The sequence below is a fragment of the Macrotis lagotis genome, chromosome X, assembly GCF_037893015.1.
Source record: "Macrotis lagotis isolate mMagLag1 chromosome X, bilby.v1.9.chrom.fasta, whole genome shotgun sequence".
Taxonomy (NCBI): Eukaryota; Metazoa; Chordata; class Mammalia; order Peramelemorphia; family Peramelidae; genus Macrotis; species Macrotis lagotis.
The window spans coordinates 417,337,745-417,363,443 of NC_133666.1; the positions used below are offsets into that span (position 1 = coordinate 417,337,745).

Here is a 25,699-nt window from a genome sequence, read left to right on the forward strand (position 1 = left end):
AAGTAATAATAATGATGTTAATAATAGCTAGCATTTATATAGAGTCCCAGAAACTGTGCTTAAAGTCTCTAAATATTTCATTTGATCCTCACTACCATCCTGTTAGGTAGGTGCTGATATTATAATAATCATTTTACTGATTGGAAACCGAGGCAAACAGAAAATAAATGAACTGCCCTGGGTCACACAGCTGAGGCAAGATTTGAAATCACCTCTTCTTCACTCCCCACACTGTGCTCTCTTCATTGCTACAAGTCCCACAGCCCCAAGCCCCAGTTGATCATGTTGTGGGCAAAGTAACAAATTAGGTCCTAGGGATTCAAATAGATGGAGTTCTGGGTCTGGAATCAGGAGACTTGAGTTCAAATTCAGTCTCACACACTTAAGACACTTAGTATCATCTGTTTGACACTAGACAAGTCCCTTAATCTGTCTGTCAGGGGCAGCTAGGTGTCACATTGGATAGAGCACTGAACCTGGAGTCAGGAGGATCTGAGTTCAAATTCATCCTTAGAGACTTAATAATTACCTAGCTGTGTGATCTTGGGCAAGTCACTTAACCCCATTGCCTTGTAAAAAAATCTGACTCAGTTTCTTTAAATCTATAAAAAATGGGGTAAATAAATAGCACCTTTGTCCCATGATTGCTGTTAGATTCAAATGAGATAATTGAATTTATTTGTAAAGTTAGTCAACAAGTCCTTATTAAATGGTAGTTAGGTGATGAGTACTGGCCTAGACCCCAAAAGATCTGAGTCAAAATCCTGGCTCAGATACATCATATATTTACTATCTACATGACTCAATTGTTAATGGAGATAATAATACCTACTTCACAAAGTTTTTAGATCACATAAAATAATATTTGTAATGCATTTAGCATAGTGGCTGGCACATAATGTTTTTCCCATATTTGTGTATCTATAGCATTGAGCACAGAGCAGAGAAAAATAATTTATCAAGCAGCTAATCTAATAGTTACTGATAACAACATTAATGCAATATTAATAAAATTGACTAATCGCTAGGAAAAATTAGAATGGTAGCTCCTTGAGAGTGGAGCCCATTTTTTTTCCTTCATAGTAATTATAGTAAAAGAACTTAAATTCTACAAAGATTGTAATAGCTCATTACTCTTACTTAGAGATGCTTTTTGGTTTTTAAAAACCTCTTACAAAATATTATTTCAAATGAAAAAGTATTTTCCAGCATCTCTTGCTTTTCCATTATTTTTTGGATGATAAACTAGTTAGATTTAGATGAACAATAGAATGGTTAAAAAAATCAGCCTATCATTAAAATAACGTCCATGAATTGGGCTAACAATGAGTTTAGTTGGATTTTTTTTTCCCCTCCCACCAATCCAAACATGGTGTAAATGTGATCCTTTATTGTCATATGTAAAATGTCCAAAGTTAAATAAATAGATAAATAATAAAGCCCACCTGAATCTTCTATTAAGAATACCATGGCCCAGTCAACTTTCTATCAACTAATTCTGTCTTTTATTTCTTCCCTCTTTTTATGTTGCAGTCTGCAAAATGTTTCAATTAAGTTTGCTATTTTACTACTTCTTATGTAGTGTTTTTTAAATGTCCAAAAATAAATTGATAATTAATAACTAAAGCCCATCTGAATCTTATATCCAGAATACCATGACCTTGTCAACTTTCTATTGGCTAATTCTACCTTTTAATTCTACCCTCCTACTTATGTTGTAGTCCACAAAATGTTTCAAATAAGTTTGCTATTTTACTACCCCTTGTGTTGGGTTTTCTCTTTGCTATTACCATGCCTTTGCCTAAGTGTGTTTAACAGTCCCTCACTTCTTTTCTAAGAATCATCTTTCTCCTTGTTGGTTTCCTTTTTAAAAAAATACAAAGTTCTATTTTATAGATAAGAAAAAGAATTTCAGAGAACCTACTTCTGTTTTTTTTTTAATTGTCCAAGGACCTGCCACAGTTAATAGAGATTATAATGTTTAATAATAATATCTTTTTAAATACTATTTCAGTGAATCTGTAGTCTCCTTAATGTCATTAGTGTCCCCTTTGCTTAGTAGTGACTTACTTACTTCACACCTTCTTTACCTGTACTCTGAGATCCAGTGCCCCTGGCCTTCTTTCTATTCCTCTAACAAGACCTCCCCCATATCCAGATTCTGGACATTTTCCCCAGCTGACCTCCATGACTGGAAGGCTTTTCATCCTCATCTCTGCCTCTTGGCTTCCCTGGCTTACTTCAAGTCCAAATTGAAATCCCAACTTATATAGGAAGACTTTTTTTTGAATTTTCTTAATTCTAGTACCTTCCTTATGTTGAATACTTCCCATTTATCCTGTATATATAGCCTGTATTTAATTATTTGCCATGTTGTCTCTCTCATAAAATTGAACTCCTTGAGAACAGGACTGTCTTTTGCCTTTCTTTATATCACCAGCACTTAGCACAAAGCTTGATAGGGAGTGAGTACTTAATAAATCTGTATTGATTATCTGGCCGATTATCTTTGCCTTTTCATAATTCTTCCAGAAAAGGGTTTGCCCAATATGCTGGAATTTTTTCCCTAAGTCTTTTAATGTAATTGCCAGTTCTGTATGTGGACTATATCCTTATTTATACGTATTATGTCCACTCTTAAAACATGACTAGTCTACCTTCTTTTCCAGTCATATGTCCTCTGTGCATCTTTTATGCCACTTCTTCTGTTACTCCCATCACTGGTAATAGGCAGTAGCCTATTAACATATATATCTTACCATTGTAAGGTAAGCCACAGCAGTGTTGATTGTTTGGAGATGTTAGTGTTCCATGATCAGAACCATGAAGTATCACTAGAGGAAGATTAATGTTGGAATTTTCTCTAGACCATGTTTTAGCAACTTTTATGTTGCTGTACATATTCCCCAAAAGAAATCCAACCTTTCTTTTCCTTCTTTTCAACTCTTGAACTAGTTCAGTGATTTCCCTGCATATCACTGTCTGGATAACCATTTTTCCCCCTCAGGAACATGAATTATTATGCAATGGAAGAGCTTGTGAGGGGAGTGAAAGGAACTGTCCTTGACTTCCAAATTTACCAACCACTCCAACTCAAAGCCCCAGAGGCCCTGCTCTAGTTACGGCTCCCTGACACAATGCTCTTAAATAGTCATTGAATTTTGATTTTAATCCACAGATGGAATTTTTTCAACACTTCATGTTAAGGGAAAGAGATGAATAACATCAAAATACATTAAGGGTTTTTTTTCATAAAAAAATAGCAGATATCTTCTGAGATATGTTTAGATCATCCTACTAAGCCTATACTTCATACATATATATATATATATATATATATATATATATATATATATATATATATATATACATACATACCTCTACATTCTGTGGGATGATAATCAGCATTTAACATAATGACCCTAAAGAAATATTACCTTCAAATCATTAAAGATTCATTTAGATTCAATCTATTGTACTATTAAGGCAGAAAAATGGATAAATGTGTTTTGGAAAGATCTTCAAAAAAATTTAAATAGATGTTCTTTAAAAAGTTATTCTTGGTGTATTTTCCTGATTTAATTATTTTCCTATTCTTTTAACATTTTTCCAAAAGTATAATATAAAAATTTTCCTGCTGCAGAAAGAGGTTTAAAATAGTAAATCATGACAGTTTTTCAACTGCTTCTTTATTCTTATATATGTTAGCAGGTATCCTGAAGATTTGGAGAATGAATTGACACTTCACTGAGATATAAAGATTTGTAGTTGTGGGATTTAATGTCTGTCATGTCAGCAAAATGTTGTGCCTCCCAATTGATCATTTGCTTATGCTGAAGTATCTGTCAGTGTAAATGCCAGCAGAAGTAGCTGCAAGTAAAATGTGGGTTATATCTGAGTAAAAGCTGTTGGGCGTGAGATCCACAATTTCTGACAAAACACTTCCCATATTAAAAAGTTATATCATGGGGCAGCTATGTGGTGCAGTGGATAGGGCACCAGCTCTGGAGTCAAATCTGGCCTCAGACACTTACTAATTACCTAGCTGTGTGACCTTGGGCAAGTTACTTAACACCACTACCCTGCAAAAAAAAGTTTTAAAAAAGGTATAATAAACTTTGTTTATAGAGAAAAATATGTTTGTTATAAAGAAAAAATCCTATATTTTCTCCCTTTAAGGTCAGACTTTAAAGGCAATTGATGTATGTTTGTCTCTCCTCAGTCCTTCCTTCCTTTATATATAAAGATAGATTTCAACATTCATCTTTTTATAAACTTTTGAGTTCCACATTTTTCTCCATCCCCCCTTCCCAATACAGGAAGTAATTTGATGTAGGATATAGCTGTATTAATCATATTTAACATATTTTCATATTATGGCTTAAACTTTAAAAAAATAAACTGAGTTTTTTTGTACTATTGTACTATTACAGTATCACAGAGTTTTTGTGAGGAAAGCACTTCTCAGCTGTGATAAAATATAAAAACTTATAAAAATAAGTCATCATTATTGAATCACCATAATAAGGTTCAATATTTTGCCACAGTGAAAAGAATATCGCTCAGAAGACCTCAATTTGAGCACAAGCTCTGACACAAACTAGCTCAGTTATAACAAACAGTCCATTGAATTAATTTGAGTCATTCTCTGTAAAAGAGAAATATTTATACTTGCACCACCTCCTCAATCCAAGGTTGTTATGGGGAAAGGCAGGTAGGCTATAAATATTTCTTATATTCTTACAGTGTGCTAGGCAAAATGGAGATACCAATATAAGCAAAAAAGAAAGACAGTCCTGCCTACAGGAAACTTACATGTTAAAGAGGAAGATGATTCCTAGAAGGAAGCAGAAAAGCGGGTACATGGTAGCAAAGTCCTGAGTCAAAAGTTGCAAGTAGAAGAATTAAGGGTAATTGGTCTGGACCCTTCCCCAAAATGATGGCCCAAGGAGGAATCTACCAGTGGGAGAAGGGAAAAGCCTCTTTTAACCTTATAAATAGTAAAGCATTGCTTAAATGTAGGTTGTCATTCTCATTATTAACAAAGGGGAGAGCATTGAACTGGAAGTCAGGAAGACTTGATTCTTCAAAATACCCCTTGAGACAACTAGTTGCATGGCACTGAACAAACCAATTAACCTTTCCTAGCCTCAGTTCCCTCCTTTTTAAAAATGGGACCTACTTCACAAAGTTCAATCAATACACTTTTAATGATTTTGCTAAGTAATGAAGATGAAGAAGAGTCAAAAGGCAGTCCTTGCTTTCAAGGAGCTTACAATCAAATGGGGGAGACAACATGCAAACAAATATATGCAAAGCAAGCTATTTACCTATTAGTTAGGAAATAATTAATGGAGGGAAGGCACTGATCAAAAGGGGTTATAATGAGAAGGCTTCCAGTAGAAGGTGGGATTTTAGTCTGGGATTTGGGAATCCTAGAGACAGAGATGAGGAGGGAAAGGATTCCAAGCATAGTGGACAGTCAGAATGTTTGGAGCCAAGAGATGAAATGACTTGTATGTGGAACAGACCAAATGGCCAATGGCATTGGATCAAACATTATGTGTCAGTGAATAAGGTAAAGAAGTCTGGAAAGCTAGGTTGGGGATGTTCTGAATGCTTTGAAAACCAAACTGAGGGTTTTGTGTTTAATTTTGGAGGCAATCGGAGACCACTGGAACTTAGTGAGAAGGGAGGTGACATGGTTGGATCTATTCTTTAGGAAAATGAGTTTAGTGACTGGAACATGAATTATAGTGAGGAGAGACCTAAAGCAGGCAAATCCACCCAGCAGACTAATGAAATAGTCCAGGCTTGAGGTTATAAGGACCTACCTTAGAATGCTGCAGGGTCAGAGGAGAGAGAAGGGAATGTATTTGAAAAATGTTGTAGCAATATCACAGATATTGGTACAGCTTAGTTATGGGAGGTGAGAGATTGTGAGAAATCCAGGTTGACTCCTGGGTTGTGAGCCCGAGACTGGTATTGTCTTCTTCAGTAACAGGAAAAATAGGATTGGTAGTATTTGGTTGGTTCTTGTCCTTCCTTAACAAAGAAGACCAAAATAATATCATTATATTAAAGACAAGTTTTAGTGTGTCTGATTGTGGCTTATCCGACCAATATAACTCAGAATGCTCTACCACAGGTCGGGCACAAATAGTCCATGTGAATACTTGGGATGGGTTCTCTAAACTTAAGCATTTCTTCTTTTCTTTGAGCTGTTTCAGTTCTGCCTTCCTCAGACTTCATTTTTAAGGGCCCACCCTGCAGGGCGGTCCTGTGCCAGTGTCTCCCATGCTACACAATCAATTCCAAAGTTCCTAAGAGTGACCTTCAGGGTGTCCCTGGGGCAGTATTTGAGGGGAGAGGTAATGATTTCTGTCTTGGATATATTCAGTTTAGGATATGTACTGAATATCCAATTCAAGAAATCTGAAAGACAGATTGGAGATCATCAGAGAGATTGGGGCAGGAAAGATATATCTGACCATCATCATCATCAGAGAGATAGTCACTAAGTCTATGAGAACTGATAAGATCACCAAATGAAGTAGCATAGAGGGAGACAAGAAGTGGACTCAGGACAGAATCCAGGACACCTGGGAGTGATCTGGAAGAGGATCCAGCAAAGGAATCAAAAGAGAAGTCAGAGAGTAGAAGGAGAACCAGAAGAGATAATTTGGTGTCCCAAAACCTAGGGAGCATAGCGATCAAGGAGGATGGTTGGTATGAAGGTCAAATGAGGTTTATGCATACATAAGTTGATTATGTGTATACATTCACACACACACACAAATACATACATATACATAGTCCCTTGCAAAACAAAGTGCTATAGAAATATCAGTTATTTACAGAGAAACCTATTTTCTGATTCTGTGCTCTATAAAACTGATGAAAGGGATACCTTAAAAAAATAAAAAGAAGGGATACCTTGTGCGAAAGAGGTAGAGAAGTAAAATGGACCAAATTCTGAACTTGGAGTCAGAAAAGCCTGTGTTTGATTCTCACCCTAGTCACCTCCTAGCAATGTGACTTTGGACAAATCAAATATTTCATCTTTCCTAGCATCAATTTCAATTATCAGCAAAATGAAGATAATAATAACTGCAGTACCACAGAAGGTTGTTTTAGAGGCTTAGCTGAAACCATGCAGAGTACTTGGCAAATTTTAAAGAGCTTTATCAATGTCATTATCATTACACATGTCACTTTATAGATGTTTTTCATTAGCAGCATCATTTTTCCTCCAATAAACTAGGGATGGCCTTATTGGTTTTCTTTTCAGTGCATCATGAATGTGTGAGAGGGCAGACTTCCTATGTATCAAATGTAAAATTAAGGACTTGGATTTCATAGTCTTGAGGGATCTTATGATCCTAAAAATTCAGTATTCTTAGCAGCTTCATTCATTTCATGTTGTCCTTTAAAAAGTAACTTGCTTTTACCATGAGACCCTCAGGATCTAACCAAGAAAATCATTATTTGAGCTTAGAAATTTTACTTTCTCTTTTCTTAGCACAAATTAATGTTATTGAACATGATTGTTGGCCAGTGTTCAAATTTTGAAACAAATATATCCACATGACTCCACTAGAACAGATTTCAGCATCTGAATGAAGTCTTCCTAGTTAGTAAAAACTAGCTACCAGTTTAAGCTATTTGAAAGGAGAATAGGCTACCTCTGGAAGTGGCACAGTTCTCTTCAAACCAGGTCCTCAAGTAAAAGCCAGCTGACTGCTCCACTGGATGGGTTATATTTCAGGAGAGATTCTTATTTCAGGTATCTATTAGACTAAAATTGGTTTCTGAGGCCCTTCTCAACTATATAATCATTTGTGATTTTTAAGTCAAGCTCTAAAACAACAACACGCTTCCATTTTACCTAGTTCCCCCAAGTTCTTTCTCATTAGAGCTGTTATTCCTAATAATTTCCTAAATTATGTACACAGTTCCCCAATATGTGGAAAACAACACTCTCCTTTGTTGGTTGATGAAGACATTTTAGTAGGTGAGTTAGGAATGAGCTTTATTTTTAAAATACAGCCTCAAAGTGTGGGGGTTTTAATATTTTGGGTCTCACTGATTCTTTTGACAGTCTAGTAAACCCTGAAGACCCCATATCAAAACGATATTTTTATATGCATAAAATAAAATTTGTAGGATTACAGAAGAAGCTATATTAAAATACAATTGTCAAAATAATACACACACACACACACAGACAAACACGAGTTGAAACCACTATCCTAGGCCAACTCTTAAAAATTTTGTCTATGATATTTCTCCTCAAATAAAGCCTTTCTGCTGTAACTACCACTGGATGTAGAAATTAGAAACATGCCTTTTCATCTCTTTTCAGCTAAGAAAAAGAAACCCAAACTTTTAAATAAGTTTGACAAGACTATTAAATCTGAACTTGATGCTGCAGAGAAGCTACGCAAAAAGGTAGGTTTGCCTTCATGTTTGGTTGATAAGTATATTTTTGTTTTTGTTATTGTTATTGATGATGTTATACATGAGTTCCTGTGATGTAGTAAAGAGAATTCTGAATTGAGGGTTGTGAGACTTAACTTTTTCACCCAATTAATTTTAAGATTACATAAATCTCTTTAGGCATCAAATTGCTGTGAGATAATGTAATGTGGTGGGAAAAATTCTGGACTTGGAGGCAAATCACTTTACCTCTATGACCCTTCTTCAACAATAAGGAAGGAAAGAAGCATTCACTAAATGCTTACTGTTTACCAGTGTTAAGTACTTTACAAATATCTCATTTTAAAGATCCTATCAGGGAGGTAGGTCCTATTATTATTTATATTTTCAGTTGGAGAAACTGAGGCAGTGACTTTTCCTATTAATTAAAAACTAGTTTAGTTTTATGTCTTTTCTCAGAAATACTGAACTTAGATTATTAATATAATTATCAATTTAATTAAATTTCATAGTGATATTAGTAAATATGGTATTTTCTATTCAGATAAACACCATTTCAAACAAAGGCACAACTGGTATTTATCCCGCATAAGCTGTAGTTTAGTTAATCAATGAACTAAAGCTCATTCTCAATTAATGTTCCAATAAAGTACTGGGGGAAAATATGTTCCTGCTTGTTCTCAGGGTTCTCAAGTCAGATTATATTTCTAAGATTTGGGACTTGATTGTTCTTTGATGGTACATCAAAGGATATTTCAGTAGGGTGGTATTTTGGTTACAAAATATTCATTTGATAATATTTATTATGGATGGCATTAATCCTATGAAATTCATAGGAGATGACATGATTGAATTTGTTAGAAAAGTCGGGTTTTTAAAAATATTATTTTTATAAAATAGATATTTGCAATTACATGGAATAGACTCCCACATAACATATTATATTAGAAATGAAGGGGTAGCCCTAAAAAAGTTTAACTACTTAATTAATTATTTATGAGAATAAGTGAAAATCTGAGAGGACAATGGGTCTTTGGTTAACTTCTCCCAAAGTTTACTTTTTACTCTCACTTGCCCTGTAATTCCAAATAGCCAAGTGATTGAATTCTACTTGTTTTTAATTACCCCAATGTCACTGGTTAACTTTAAACTTCAAAGAATTATGAAAGGGAAGAAAAAGGGGAGAGCTTACTATCTAAATGAAAGAAATATTTCAAGAAGTCTTAGAATTAAGTATTTTGTATAACCATAATATTTTACTTTGCATTTTTATAAGAATGATCATAATTATGTAATCATGGTACCCCTCTACTTATATCAGAAATGACAATAGCTTGGATTTAACATAGGGAAAGAATGTCTTAATTTCAAATCTTGGGCAAGCCCTCTTTTGGTTCAGCTAGGTGGCACAGTGCCAAGAGAGCCAGGCCTGAAGTCAAGAAGACTCCTCTTCCTGAATTCAAATCCAGCTGTGTGATCTTGGGCAAGTCACTTCATCCTGATTGCGTCAATTTCCTCAACCATAAAATGAGCTGGAGAAGGAAATGGTAAACCACTCCAGTGTTTTTACCAAGAAAAGGGTGTTGGACATGACTGAAAATGACAGAATGACATCAACAACAAAGCAAGACAAATTCTATGATTAAAAAGAGAGGGAATACTACATGTTAGGTGGTGCTAAGCACTTTACAGGTATTACCTCATTTTAATCCTCATGCCCTGGGAAATTGGTACTACCATTATCCTCATTTTCCAAGCAAACTGGCTAAATGACTTACCAAGGGTCACACAGGTTGAGATATCTCAGAATCTGAGATAGGACTTGAACTCAGGTCTTTATAATTTCAGGTCCAAGGCTCTATCCATTGTATCATCTAACTAACATGGCTTTGGATGTATCTATGACTTCAGTCACATTAACTCAATTACTGGAAGGGATTGAGTTTGGAAAAATCGTATTTGTTTTCAGTAGACCTCAATGGTATTTAACTGCTGCAGCCCATCGTCTGTATGTGGGATGGCTTCTGGAGGTACATTGGGTTTGTAGGATGGTAGAACATGCTGGTGTTGCCCATCGATTACTTTTCCATACCTTTCTTTGGCAATGAGTGCATTGTCCACACTTTTGAAAAGTAATTCAAAAATTCTTGGTATTTTTCAGAGGTCTGAAACATTTTAACAACAATTTTCCCCATTGGGTTCCAAAACATTTTCCTTAGGAAGGTGTTTGAAACATTAAAACAAGAGTCAAGAGGACCTGAATTCAAATGCAGCCTCAGACATTTGACTCTTATTAGCTGTGTGACCCTGGACAAGTCATTTAACCCTGGTTGCCTCCCATCCAGGGCCATCTCCAGTCATCCTGATCCATATCTGGCCACTGGACCCAGATGGTTCTAGAGAAGAAAGTGAGGATAGTGACTTAGCATAACATACCCTCACTAAAATACAATTCATGTGTTTGTCATGCTATCACCTGCCTGGTGTCCTGGTCTCCTTCAAGAATGAAGACAAACAACTATTCACAAAATGAAAAAGATGGGTTTAGCAACTTTTTAGGAATAAATTTTACTTTTTAAAAATGGTACACCTTGAAGGGAGGGGGATGGGAAGGGAGAGTTGAAGGAAATTATGTAACATAAATATGTATATGCATATGAATGAATGTTGAAAATCTTTCTTAACATGTAATTGGAAAAATAACATATCAATTGTGATAAAAAAGCATGCACTTGTAGTTATTTCTGGCTTTATTAATGTTATCATGCCCAAGTTTAAATTCTTAAATAAAACTCTTAGACACAATTATACTTAAAACTTCTAAAGGTGAAATAGTGTTTTCAGCAAGATCAAAGAATTTCTCACTTTCTAGTCTGTGAATAGTTATAAAGTAGGATATAACTACTTTTCAACCAGAGACAAAACTGACAATGGATAGAAGCTAGAAAGAAAGAAATTTCACTCTTTAAAATAATTATAGCTCTCTAAAAACAAAGCAAGTTGCTGTGGGGTTGGCAAGGTGTGAATACCACTATCTCTAATGGACTTCCAGTGGAGGGCAGGTGAACACTCATTAGAGATAAGTTCAAGCCTGGGTTGGACTAGCTGACCTTTCAGTCTTCTTCCAACTGTGATATAATGGAACATGTGAATATTTCCTAAAGTATAGATTATTTTATTATGTGTTCTATTAACCCACAAAATTCCTGAACCTAAATAAGCAGCCTAGGTGATAAAGAAAAACATGATGAAATTCATTAGTGATCATTTACCACATTTTAACATTTCACTTTAAGAAACAAATATATACATTGTTGATTAATGATAGCTAGCATGGTTTTTTCCTCCCAGCATTTTGGTATTCATCAGATTTGCCAGTGGTTGGAACACAGTAAAGGAATGATAGTGTTGTGTAAGCCAAGAGTGTAGGGACACAAAGGCAGGTTCTAAAAAAGCCAAAGAAAATTTCTTTGCTTAAGAGTGTTCCAAAAGGAACCTGGACATGCACATGACATCACTTGTTTATGTGTTGAAGTCATAGACTAATATCATTACTTCCTAGTTTCTTCTCCAGACTATCACTTCCCCATACTTGTTTTCTATCCTTGAGCTCTGAGAAGCATAATAAATGACTATCTGGCCACTGCTAGGTGGGAGGATATATTCAAGAATAGAATAGTTAGATAGAGTGTGGGCCTGAAATCAGAAAGACTCATTCAGTTCAAATCTGGTTGCAAGACACTTACTAGGTGTGTGATCAGGAGCAAGTCACTTAACCCAGTTTGCCTCAGTTTCCTCATTTGTAAAATGAGCTATAGAAGGAAATGGCAAGCCACTCTAGGCTCTTTGCCAAAAAAACACTAAAAGAGGTCATGAGGAGTCAGTACTGAAAAAATGACTTGACAGCAATAACAATTTTGAAAGTATCATGGACAAAGGGATGACCTTAGAGTCATAAAGACCTGGGTTCAAGTCCTTCTAACAACACACAGTAGTTATTTCAACATGAATGATTCACTCAACTTCTTGGTAACCCAAGGCATCTTTCTGATGAGTTGCCACTGTGCATCTGTGAAGGGGGTTTTGACCCTGGGGTTTTCCCTATATTGCTAGAATCATATTTTGCTCCTTTTTTCAAAAAAGGAACACTTTACTGTACTGCACACCAAATGAATTATTCTTTCTCATCAGGGAAAAATTGAGGATGCTATGAATGCTTTTGAAGACTTAGTGCACAAGTACCCACAGAGTCCGCGAGCTCGATATGGAAAAGCTCAGGTAACTGAATTGTTCTGTCAGGAGGCCTCACATTGCTGACTTCCATATTTTTCTATATGTTCATATTCTCTATTTTCTGCCTCTTTTCTTTATTACTATTTCTTTAACTGGGTCATCTCTAATTTGTATTTAGTGTGAAAAAAACCTAAATAGACATTCTGGTTTTGCATCTGACTTGTTATTATAATTGTGTTGCATATTACTATATTTACTTACATTTCCCCTCTCCATATATCCTCCCATCACCAAAAAGAAGGTTTCTCAGGTAATGTCCCCATCACCTGCTTTAAATCCATAATTTCCAGCAAAGTATTCATGGGGTTTTATGACTATCAGTTACGTTTCTTGACTAGATAGCTCTCTCTTTCTTTTTATCTCTCTCTCCCCCTCTTTTGCTGTTGTTCTCTTTCTGGCTCTTTCCTTTCCTTTCCTCTCCCTCTCTCCTCTATCTGTCTTTATTTTCTATTCTTTGTTGTAATATGAATCTCTAGGAAGGAAGAAAGCTTCAGAAATAAAAGTAATTTAAAACCCTAAAATAAATAAATAAATTTAAAATGTATCATATTTTTTAGAGAACATCAATCAGTGAGAAGTAGGAGAATATTTCTTATATAAAAAAGTATTTTTATCATCAGGGTGGGAGGTTTTCTACTCATCATTACTCCCTAGTTCCTTCTTCAGACTATCACTTCCCCATACTTGTTTTCCATCTTTGGGCTCTGAGAAGCATAATAAATAACTATCTGAGACATCACGCAAGAATAGTTAGATAGATAGTGGGCCTGGAGTCAGAAAGACTCATCTTCCTGAGTTGAAATCTGTTTGCAAGACACTTACTAGGTGTGTGATCAGGAGCAAGTCACTTAACCCAGCTTGCCTCAGTTTCCTCATCTGTAAAATGAGCTAGAAAAGGAAATGGCAAGCCACTCCAGTCTCTTTGCCAAAAAATCCTAAAAGAGGTCATGAGGAGTCAGATAGTACTGAAAAATGATTCAACAACAATAACAGTTTTGAAAGCAGCATGGACAGAGGGATGACTTTAGAGTCATAAGGCCTGGGTTCCAGTCCTTCTTCCAAAACATAGAGTTATTTCAACATGAATGATTCATTTAATTTCTTGGTAGCCCAAGGCATCTTTGAGGATAATGCTGACCCAGGAATGTTTCTTTCTACTTCCTTTTTAACTTCTCTGTCCTCCATCTTTTCTGGTCTGTTGTGCTAAGTTTGTTCACTGATGAACAAATTCTTCCTGTAGGGAAGAATTCAAACAGTGAACTGGGTTGGCTATGGCAACTGTCCAGACTTCCTCTCAAGAATCCTGGACTTGAATGTGAAACTTGAAAGCAAATAAAATTCCCCAAATAAATAATACTATACTTTTTCTCACTGACAAATATTCTGACTATGACATAGCTAATGACATCTTTATTCATAGAACTTTAAAACTTAGTTTCTCCAAAATGAATATGGAAAAGGAGCCAGGACCCAGAATTTAAAATAATTATCTCATTCTATTTCAGAAAGAAAAAATATTAGGAGAGAACTATGACTTAACATGGTGCTTCTCAATCCTGATAACTTGGGTTTATGTGAATAACAACTGCATTGCTTCTGTAGATTTGAAGAACAAATTTGAAGTTGTAACCTATACATAATTTCCATAAATCATTTAATTTTGTTTATTGCTGAGCAGCATAAGCCATGGACGAGAGAAAATGAATAATGTTACCCAAGTCAATATCTACTAAAAAAATTGGGTTTTATTTTGATAGCCAACCTTGAAAGCATCTTATGCAATATACCTTTAATTATGAAGAAAATAATTATAATCATTCAAGCATTAATTAAATCACTTCAAAGTATGTGACAATATTGAATCATTCTTCCAAAGTGACCTTAACTTTTGATGATATGTAAAAAGCTAAATATATTCCAACATTAACATATGTTTTCAAATCTTTATTAAACAACTAAGGGTAGCTGGATGATGCAGTGGGTATAATACTAGATCTGGTCAGGAAGACTCATCTTCCTTAATTCAAAACAAACCCCAGGCACTTATTAACTGTGTGACTCTGAGCTAGTCACCTAACCTGTTTGTTACAATTTGCTCGTCTGTAAAATGAGCAGGAAAAGGAAATGACAAATCATTCTAGTAGTATCTTTGCTAAAAGAAAAAGAAATGGTCATAATAAAGAATTGGATACAACTATAATTGACCAATTGAAGACTTGAGCAGATGGAATCTAGAAATCAACCATTGTTTTTGCTCCTTTGGTTATAAAATCCTAACATTACAAACCATAATTTTGGGAAGTGAAGTTAAGAGTGGTTTGAATCTGTTAATATCATCAGTGTTGGAAGCTGCTAGTGTAGAAGTTCTCACCACTGACCGAGATGGGCAACTTAGTTGTAATTTCCTGTCTCAGAGAGTTGCTTGGAGGCACTAGGCAGCTAAATGATTTATCTTAGACCACATAGCCAGCTTTCAAAATCTAAAACTAGTTTTCCATCAACCACATGTCACTGTCTCTATGATTCAACCAAGAATGTGACATAAAGCAAAAGTGTTAGATTGTGCAAAATCGAATTTTAATACTGAGAAATTGAAAGTAAAAAAATTTAAATGATTGTTGTTGTTGAGTCATGTCACTCTTCGTGACTCCATTTGGGGTTTTTCTTTGCAAAGGTACTGGAATGGTTTGCCATTTCCTTCTCTGTTCATTTTTTCAAATGAGGAAACTGAGGCAAATAGGGTTAAGTAACTTGCCCAGAATCACATAGTTAGTAAATGTATGAGTTTGAACTCAGGAAGATGAGTCTTCCTGACTCCAGACCCAGAAGTCTTAAGAAGAGAATCACAAAAAGGAAAAATCATCTGTTGTATGAGTTTTTTTAAGAAAGAATGAAATTAATATTATGTCTTCTATATCTTGGACTCTCCGGTGATGATGTATGTCATTTCTCAGGTACGAATAATTTTCTAATTATAGTATCATGTTAATAGGTTATAATATATCAGAATATTTTAATAGATTTTTTCTTCTATAATAATTATATAAAGGTCTCAGAAAAGGACCTGACAAAGGACAATATACAATCTCAAACAATACTGATAATTTTTTACTCTTAAGTCTTTAAGAATTATAAATTATATACTTATCTCATTTTATGGTCTAGTAGAAATAATTTTTGACATAGATAATGACATATCACACAGGGAGTTGAATGGATGACCTAATTATAGACAGTATCAGTTTTCATGTGAATGCTTAGTTTTAGATTATACCATCTATTCTGTTCATCTAACTATTATCAATAGGATTTAGACTGATAATATCAATCTGGCATTATTAAGCTTATTTTTCAAAGTGAATATCTTATCAGTTTCATGCAGTAGATTTTTAAGAATTAAGAACTATTCATAAAGCTGGTCTGTTTTTCAAAGACTTGAAAGTATTTGAACACTGTAGTTTATAAAAAATGATGGAAGTTAAAAAAGGTATAATTAAGATTGTATTTTATCTTTTTTTCTATTCACACTGAACTAATTAAATGATGACTTATCTCAAGAAAGGCTGACTTTATACTGAGTTTCTTTACATGAACATTGCTATAGATAAGGTGGTAAAGTTGAGCAGGCCATTTTAGAATCAAGATTATGAAAATGTCTTTAGGTAGGTCATCATGGTCTCAAGGTTTTATCCTCACTTTGTAGGTGTGGAAACTTTATTTTATCATTTCTCCAAAGTTTATAGTGATTTTCCCCACTGTCTTCATTGTTTTGACCTCCTTGTAACCTTTGATAGTGTTAAACACTTTTTCTTTTCTAAGATTTTTGTGATTTGGATCCCTCTTGGTTCTACTAATTATTTTGCACATAATAGGTCCTATGTAATTGCTTATCCTTTCCCCCAATTCCTGTCTTTTTCCTACCTGCCTGATTCTTTCTTTCTGTCTCCTTTGTTATATCTACATCCATGTCATATCTCTTGAAGACACATGATTGGTCTGGTCTAAGTGAAAAACTCACAAACCATCTAACCCCTGAATGCGGGTGTAGGAAGAAAAATACAGATTTCTTAAAAAGTAGTTATAACACCAAATAGAGAAAGGGGGAGGAAGTAAAGAATTCTTTAGAGGCCATTTAGGGTTTAGGAGTGATAATTTAAACAGAGAGACCAGCTGCTGATTAATTTAGAGGGAAAGAGACAGAGAGACAGAGACAGAAACAGAGACAGACAGAAAGACACAAGGTAAGGGAGAAAGGTATAAAGAAAAAGAGGCACATACCAGACTGCACTTTAATGCCCCCTGCAGGGTCTGTGGAAGGGGTGGCCTCTTTGGGACTGGTCAGGGTCTTATATGGAAAGTTTGCTGTTGTAGTGGCTGTAGCAGGGTTCCCTACCTAATTTAAGGCAATATACTATCTCACCTGTGTAATCTAGCTCAACCTACAAGTGAGCATGTGGCCAGGGTCAAAGTAAAGATCAAGAGCAAACATTTCAACAGTGCAGAGATTATAAAAAATCTCTGTATGTATATGTATGTGTGTGTGTGTGTGTGTGTGTGTGTGTGTGTGTGTGTGATTGCAGGATTTAAACATTTAACAGTACAAAAATATTATAAAAATGTTTTCAATTACATTATTTCTCTATACCCATAATTCCCAGCATCATGCTGACCCCGGGTATCCCTCAAAGACTCAGTCTTAGGTGTGCTTAACTTCTCCTTCTGATACTCTTATACTTTGTGTTGCTATATCTCATTATTTCTACCTTTATAATATCTTTCTTCTTTATCTACTTTTTTCACATAACCATTATCATAATTTAGGAACTGAACTTTTGCCTCATGTTTAGTTTTCTGTCTCAAATTTCTTTCCATTATAATCCATTTTCTACTTTCCTGCAAAAAATGATTTTCCTAAATTCCACAATTAGGCGATACTACACACACACACACACACACACACACATATGTATATATGTATATATGTATGTATATATAGGGCTGGGCTTGGAGTCAGGAAGATTTAACTTCTGAGTTCAAATATAGCCTTAGACACTTACTTGATGTTTGATTCTGGGAAAGTCATTTAATACTGTTTGCCTCAGTTTTCTTATCTCTAAAGTGAGCTAGAGATGGAAATGGCAATCTTCTCCTATATCTTTGCCAAGAAAAATCTAAATGGGCTCATGAAGAGTCAGACATGACTAAATAACAAATGAATTGAACTTAAATTTAAAACTTTCCATCAATGACTTCTAGCCAACATGGCAGAGAGAAGACAGACACTGTGTTGTGTTCCTCTTTTCTCTCAAAAACAACATGAAAAAAAACTTAACAGAAATTTGATCAACAAAACCCAGAAAGAGAAGCTAGGAGAAGAACACCTACTAAGAAGGTCTGTCTCAGGGGACCATGGGTGAACCGGGAAATGAAAGCAGAGGATCAATGCAGGGACAGAGGCTGGGGGGAGCTAGAAGACTAGCCTCAGCCATAGAGACTTTGCTGAGTGTTGGGTGCTAGATCCAACTTTAGCTGGGGAGTCTTTGGTCTGGGGGAAAGGAGCTACAGGAGGGTGAGTTCCAGCACAGAGAGTTTCAGAGCATACCTGGAGAACAACCAACTGGGCCAGGGACCTGAGCTCCATATTTTCAGAGGAGCCCTTTGCTCAAAACAAACAATAAACAATCCCCCACCCCCCCAGGTCTACAGAGTTCACTCAACTGAATGAGATTAACTCCCTCCCCTAGGGCTCAACCCATTGTTCAAGATCAACTCAGACCCTGTTGCTGAGGACCCCACACACTCCAGAGAAAGCAACCAGCGCTCCCTCCTGGTCGACCCTTGGAACTATTAAGCCAAGTGACCAAAGCCTCTAGGATCTTCAAAAGCAAAGCTCTGAGAGCCAGCCCCCCCAACACAAGATCCTAGAAATATGAAGAAAGAGCAGTGAAAAGGGGGGCTCCATGAAGAAATACTTAGAAGAAAATAGATCCTAAGCCAGAGAAAACTAGCACTTCTGAGGAGAATGTGAATTGGTTTCCAGCCCAGAAAAACTTCCTTGAAGAAATCAGGAAGGAGTTTAAAAATAAATTGGAAAATTTAGGAGAGAAAATTAACACCTCGCAACAAGAAAACAAATCCTTGGAAAATACAATTGAACAAATACAAAATGAGGCTAACTCTCAGATCTTCAATTGGGGAAATGCAAAAAGAAAATAATTCTCTCAAATCCTCAATTGGAAAATGCAAAAAAGTAAATGATTCTCTCAAAACTACACTTGGGCAAGTGGAAAACTCCTTCAAAAATAGAATTAGCCAACTGGAAAAGGAGTTGCAAAAGGTAAATGAAGAAAATTCTTCTCTAAAAAAAAAAAAGAATGAAATCAATGGAAACTAATGACTTTATGAGACAACAAGGTTCTGTTAAACAAAACCAAAAGATCAAAAAATAGAAGAAAATGTAAAATATCTAATCAGCAAAACCATTGACCTTGAGAACAGATCAAGAAGGGACAACCTGAAAATTATAGGACTTCCTGGAAACATTGAAGTGAAAAAAAAAAAAGCCTGGGCTCAGTATTACAGGAATTAGTGATGGAAAATTGCCCTGATATCATGGAACCAGAGGGCAAAGTAGTCATTAAAGAATACATCAATCCCCTCCAGAAAGAGATCTTAAAATGAAAACACCAAGGAATGTTGTGGCCAAATTCCAGAATTATCAGATAAAAGAGAAAATCCTGCAAGCAGCCAGAAAGAAACAATTTAAATACCAAGGAGTCACAATAAGGATTACCCAGGACCTGGTGGCATCAACATTAAGGGATTGAAGGTCCTGGAATGAGATTTTCTGAAGAGCAAGGGAGTTTGGAATGGAGCCAAGAATCCACTACCTGGCAAAGCTGAGCTGTCTCTTCCAGGGGAAAACATGGACATATAAATGAAATGGGAGTTTTTTTTCCTTTTTTTGCCTTTCTATGTGTCTCTAGAGCCTCCTGTTTAATGTCAGAATTTTCTATTTAGCTCTGGTCTTTTCATCAGGAAATGTTGGAAGTCTCCCATTTCATTAAATATATATTACCAGATGATCTTCTAGATTGTTTGGCTGAATGGAATTAAAGCAGAAGGGTGCCAATATTCTTGGGGTGATTTCTATTAAGTCATTATAATTAGATGAATTATTCTTCCCTTTAGTGTTATTTCCATGTTAACAAGAGCAGAGTAATTCTCTGGAATGTGATGAACACCAACCCAATACATTTTTATTATCCATATTTGCCACTCTTGGTATTCCTTATTAGTAACCCTTAACTTCCGTCATTCTAACAGTTGCTATGGCCCCCCAAGATTAAAGACTATTTTTACATTAGTCAGAATTTGTATGAATTTTTAAAATTTCCACTCTTTTAGGAAGACCTCTAAAAATCTCTGCTGAGATTTAGGAAATACTTTTATCATGTCAGCAGAATGATGAAGAGGAATGGAACAATCATTTATATAGCACCAATTATATGGTAGCACAGTGCTATGAACTTTACAGATATTTCTCATTTGCATCCTCTCAATTGCAACATTAGGACTGATATTAATTCCATTTTACAGTTGAGGAAACTGAGGCAAACAGTTTTAATGACTTGCCTATGGTCATATAGCTAATAAGTGTCAGTCAAGGCTTCCTGATTCTTAGTCAACTGCATCACCTTGTTGCCTCTAAGTAGATCATTTACATCATCTCTTAGGGAAGCTTTTTTCCTGAGATTTGTTTACACCTATAACTAATGAAAGACTGTAATTTTAATTAGTTTCTATTTTAAAGGGTCATTTTTCTGAATTCATCTCCAAATTCTAGTGTCACAACTAATGAAATAACTACAAATATAAATATTAGCAAATTAGTGTGGAGGCAGCAAAAACAGTGAATAGATGAGAACAGTTGTCATATGGACAAGGTGCTGGACTTAGATCTGAGTTTAAATTTTGTTTTTAATATTTATTACATAACAATAACAAAAATTTTAATTGTATAGTGCTAAGGGTCTTATAATTATTATCTCATATGAACTTGACATGAGAGGTATGTGCTACTAACTTCATTTTATAGAAGGTTAAACTGTAAAATGAAGCTGACAGAGATTAAGTGACTTGACCAGGATCACACAGTTATTACATGTCTGAGGCTAGATTTGAATGCAGCTCTTCCTGACTCAAGACTCAGCACTTTTTTTTAAAGTTTTTGCTAGGCAATGGGGTTAAGTAGCTTGCCCAAGGCCACACAGCTAGGTAATTATTAATAGTGTCTGAGGCCAGATTTGAACTCAGGTACTCCTGACTCCAGGGCCGGTCCTCTATCCACTGTGCCACCTAGCCACCCCTCAGCACTCTTTTCTGCTGTGCTACCTAGCTGCTTCCAAAAACAAATCATTTAACCTCTCTCATTCTCAATTTTCTCATATATAAAATGGGTATAATAGGAATGCCAATTGGATCAAATGATGTAAAAACATCCTAAAGTTTAAAGAGCTTGGAAAGCCTTGAAATACTGTACAAATTATTTTCAATAACTATTTTTTATGCAGACTTGGAATTAGAAAGATGCTGATGGTGGGACCCTGACCAAATTACTTTCCCTTTTGGTGGAATCTTTATACTCTCTAATATTTTTAAATTACATAGGCATTTTGATTCCACATCAGCAGAGGGTGATTTCTCACCAAAAAGTTCCCCACCCCAGTGAGCTTATAAGACTGGACAGTTCTGTTAACAAGCAACTTCTCTTTTGATCTATATTACTTTGTAGCATCTAATTAGTAAAGTCTTCAACATATCCTTAAAAATAGAGTTTGTTAGATCAATAGAAAGTCAATCTAAGGGATAAAATTCAAATTGAAAAAAGCAAACTAAGAATTAAATTCCTCCCCACACATATCTTTGTGAACCCCAGTCCATTACAGCAAATTGTTTTATGTACTATCCCTGGTTTTATAAAGATTTCAGTTCACCTCATATCGCTTTATACTAATATAAAATACTAGATACTTGTATTTACATCTTTCTTTTTTTTCTTCTCCTTGGTAGTCTGTAATGTGTTAGTTTCTTTTAAAGCATGATCGAAAGCTAATGAGAATGGATAATTTTCTTTCTTGTGAAGTCTCTGCAATAATCTCTGGGCTGATCCTGCAATGCTAACCGAGTTTTGGGGTTTCATTTAGTGCGAAGATGACTTGGCCGAGAAGCGGAGGAGCAATGAAGTGCTCAAAAGAGCTATCGAGACTTACAAGGAGGTAGCTGAACTGCCAAATGTCCCTGATGACCTGGTCAAACTCAGTCTGAAGCGGCAGTCAGAAAGACAGCAATTTTTAGGTAAATTAATTAAAAATGAAAATCAGGTCAGTATGTAATACCTGACTTTGAAAGTTGAAGATCAATCAGAGATGAAATCAAGAGGCTTCAGTTTTATGACTGAATTTAGGTAGATTATCTAACTAATTTTATGAAGGTTACCTACAAACCTGAAGTCTCAATTCTAGCCCGTGTAAGAGAGTTCACGTATTAAGTGGAAAGGAGGTGATAATTAGGTTTAAAAAAAAAATAGAAAATTTTACACCTATATCATCTTGACAAAAAAAAAAGGTCGAAAAGGACTTTTTAGAGGTCATTTTTAGCCTGGAGACCTTCAAAGGTCTTCCATTTTTCAGCTTCTTCCCCTGACCTATTCCTTCTGATGTATTTTTTTCCCAACTTCATTAAAAGACATGTGAGTTCAATCTTAGAGCTTATCTTCCTATATTTAAAACTATTAATGTCAAAATAGAAATACCCTTAGAAAGGTACCCAGATGTATCCTGTATTATATGTTTTCCAAATCCTACACCATCCTGGTCATTCTTCTCAGGTTGCATTCTAGTTTATCCATTTATATACACAGCAAGCTGCAATCATCCAGGTCTGATCTGACCAGAGCAGAATACAGTGGGATTATTACTTCCCTTGTTCTTTCCATTATGCTTTTCTTAATAGTACTGAGGGTTGTAGTAACTTTTTTAGCAACCACAGCAACCTCTTGGTTCATGTATAGAATACGATCTATTAGGTTCTATTCAGATTCTTTTATATTCTTGTATCCTTTTTTTTACCCTATAGAAACAGCATTGCTACATTTTCTCTTTTATCTTCCTGAGAGTCATAATGAATAACTATACTTGGAAAAAAGATTCCTTGTATCCTAGCCATTTTCCAAAAAGCTACATAATACCTAATCACAATTGTCATAGAAAATATTCACTTTTGTCATTAATGAATTGAGGGCACTTGTAAAATTGAGTTGAATGTTGACCTAGGTCTTGTAGTACATAATCGTGCCCACCAGAGGGTAATATAATACTGGAAAATGTGGTGTGCTCCCTGAATGATTTCTTATAGTCATGAAACTGAAGGCATAACTAAAATTTCAGTTAAATTTAACTGAAGGATATTATTGCTGTCTCAAGTTCTGCATTGACTTCTTCATGTAGTAGGTAGTCTAGACTTTTTTTTCATTCTGTGAATGTTTACTAGACATTTTTATTATTTTAGCAGAAGAGAAAATATGCTATAAAAATGTTGTGATATTTTTAGCAATTTAAAGGGAATAAATAAAATAAAAAATAAATAAATAAATAAATAAATAAAAATAAAATAAAACCCTGAACTATGAATGTAAGCAAGTATCAGAGGAGAACTTATGTAATTGGCATCCTGTTTTTCTGTGTTCCCAGAATAAGCATTGTCATTGCAACTACTTAGACTGAACAGTGAGGACCATCTAGTAGAAAGCTTCTTTAGAGAGGTGATAGTGGTAGTGGTTACTGTTGTTGTTGATAAACTGCAGAATGTCATTAGGAAGACTTGAGTTCAAATCCATTCTTAGGCTTTTATTTAATTTTTTAAAAATTTATTTATTTATTTTCCCAATTTCATAGATATCATTTCCAATATTTATCCTTATATAAGCTTTTGAGTTTCGCATTTTTCTACCATGTTCTCTTTCTTTCTTTCCCTCTCCATGGCAGCAAGCAATTTGATATAGGTTGTACTGTATTTCTTTATTAATCATGTTGTAAAAGAAGAATTAGAACCAAGAGGGTAAAAATATGAGAAAAAAAGAAATAACATAAAAGAAATTTTTAAAAGTGAACATAGTATGCTTTGTTCTGTATTCAGACTCCATAGTTTTTTATCTGGATATGGATGGCATTGTTCATAGTATGTCTCAGAATTGTCCTTTTTCACTGAACTGCTGAGAGGAGTTGCATCCATCATAGTTGATGTTTATGTGTACAGTATCCAGATATTTAATATGTGACCCTGTATAAGTCACTTAACCTCTGGCTGCTTCAGACTCCTCACCTATAAAGTTAATAGTAACACCTATTTTTCAGAGCTGTGAGGATAAAATATAAGGTGTTTTGCAAACCTTAAAGCACTATGTAAGTGCAAATTGTTATCGCTGTTATCATAGTTTATCAACTCACAATGTTGCTGCTCATGTGTACATATTCTGATAACTATTTAATGTATGATTCTTGGCAAGTCACTTAACCTCTGTCTCACATTACCCACCTGTAAAATTGAGATAATAGCAACACAAATCTTCCAGAGCTGTGAGGATAAAATGAGATATTTAAAAGGTGCTCTGCAGACCTTAAAGCACCATATGAATACAAACCATCATCATCATCATTATTATTATTATTATTATTATTATTATTATTAATTTGGCTTATGACATTAGTTGAAGGAATTAGGTATATTTAAGCTGTAAGGAAAAAAGATTCAGGGGCAAATCAGGGAAATGACCCTGGTATCAGGAAAACCTGAATTCAAATCTGGCCTCAGGATGACAGTAAGATCAAATCTTGTTCTGTGATTCTGAACTAGTCACTTAATTTCTGTTTGCTTCAGTTTCTTCAATTATAAAATAGGGATCATAATAGTACCTTTCTTCACAGGTTGTTGTGAGGATCAAATGAGATAATATTTATAAAGTGCTTAGGATAGACACATAATAGGTGCTTAATAACTCTTTCCTTTTCTTTTCCCTCTTCTCCCTCCTCCTCTTCTTCCTTTGTCTATATAATACACACACACACACACACACACACACACACACACACACATATAATGTGGCAAAGAAAGCACATTAGTTTTGATCTCCCTTTGAAGTCTTTAAATGGTAGTTATTTGAACACTTCTGGTAAATGTTCACAAATGAATGAGATTAGATGACCACTGAAATCCCTTGCAGTTCTCCAGTTCTATGAATCTGTGGTATTTAGTCAAAAATTTTATCTGCCTTCAGGTTTCATTGAATGATCTCTTATAATTTATAAAAAACCGAATATACTGAAGTGTACTTTTCTTCTCTTTTAAATCAAATCAGGTCACATGAGAGGCTCCCTGGTTACACTTCAGAAATTGGTTCACTTGTTTCCCAATGATACTTCTTTCAAGAATGACCTTGGAGTGGGTTATCTCCTGATTGGTGACAATGACAGTGCTAAGAAGGTTTATGAAGAGGTAAACAAATATTTTATATTTCAGCAACAACAAAGAAAATGACTTTGTGTGAATATTAAGCCAGACAGTTAACAAGCATTTATTAAACTTTATGTCTGGGCAAGGTGTGTTGAATAATAGGAACACATATTTAAGCAAAACAAAAAAAAAAAACAAAAAAAACAATGCCTGCTCTCTGGGAGCTAAAATACATAAAAGCAAGCTAAAAAGTGGGGGAGGAGGTTTGGGGCAGATGGTAGGTGATATTGGCCATGTTACTGCCTTAAATGGAGGTTCTTGGGTACCATTCAGTCAGAGAGAGAGAGAGAGAGAGAGAGAGAGAGAGAGAGAGACTGAAGGGGCTGAAGGTACTTCTGGGCAGGAGTTATCTTCTAGGGGAAAAAAGGGGGAGATTTCTGGATGGGGAGGGGGAATA

The 25,699-nt window shown here is 35.2% G+C and overlaps 1 protein-coding gene across 7 annotated transcripts in view; it reads left to right on the forward strand.

Annotated features, from left to right (window-relative positions):
- The window catches only part of ASPH (aspartate beta-hydroxylase), a 263,106-nt gene that overhangs the window by 176,779 nt on the left and 60,628 nt on the right, over nt 1–25,699 (forward strand). For all 7 annotated transcript variants that reach the window (XM_074207742.1, XM_074207741.1, XM_074207743.1 and 4 more), the window contains 4 exons: nt 8,366–8,451; nt 12,631–12,717; nt 21,939–22,089; nt 25,148–25,284. In XM_074207742.1, coding sequence (XP_074063843.1) covers nt 8,366–8,451; nt 12,631–12,717; nt 21,939–22,089; nt 25,148–25,284 — 461 coding nt within the window. The remainder of the gene's footprint in view (nt 1–8,365; nt 8,452–12,630; nt 12,718–21,938; nt 22,090–25,147; nt 25,285–25,699) is intronic.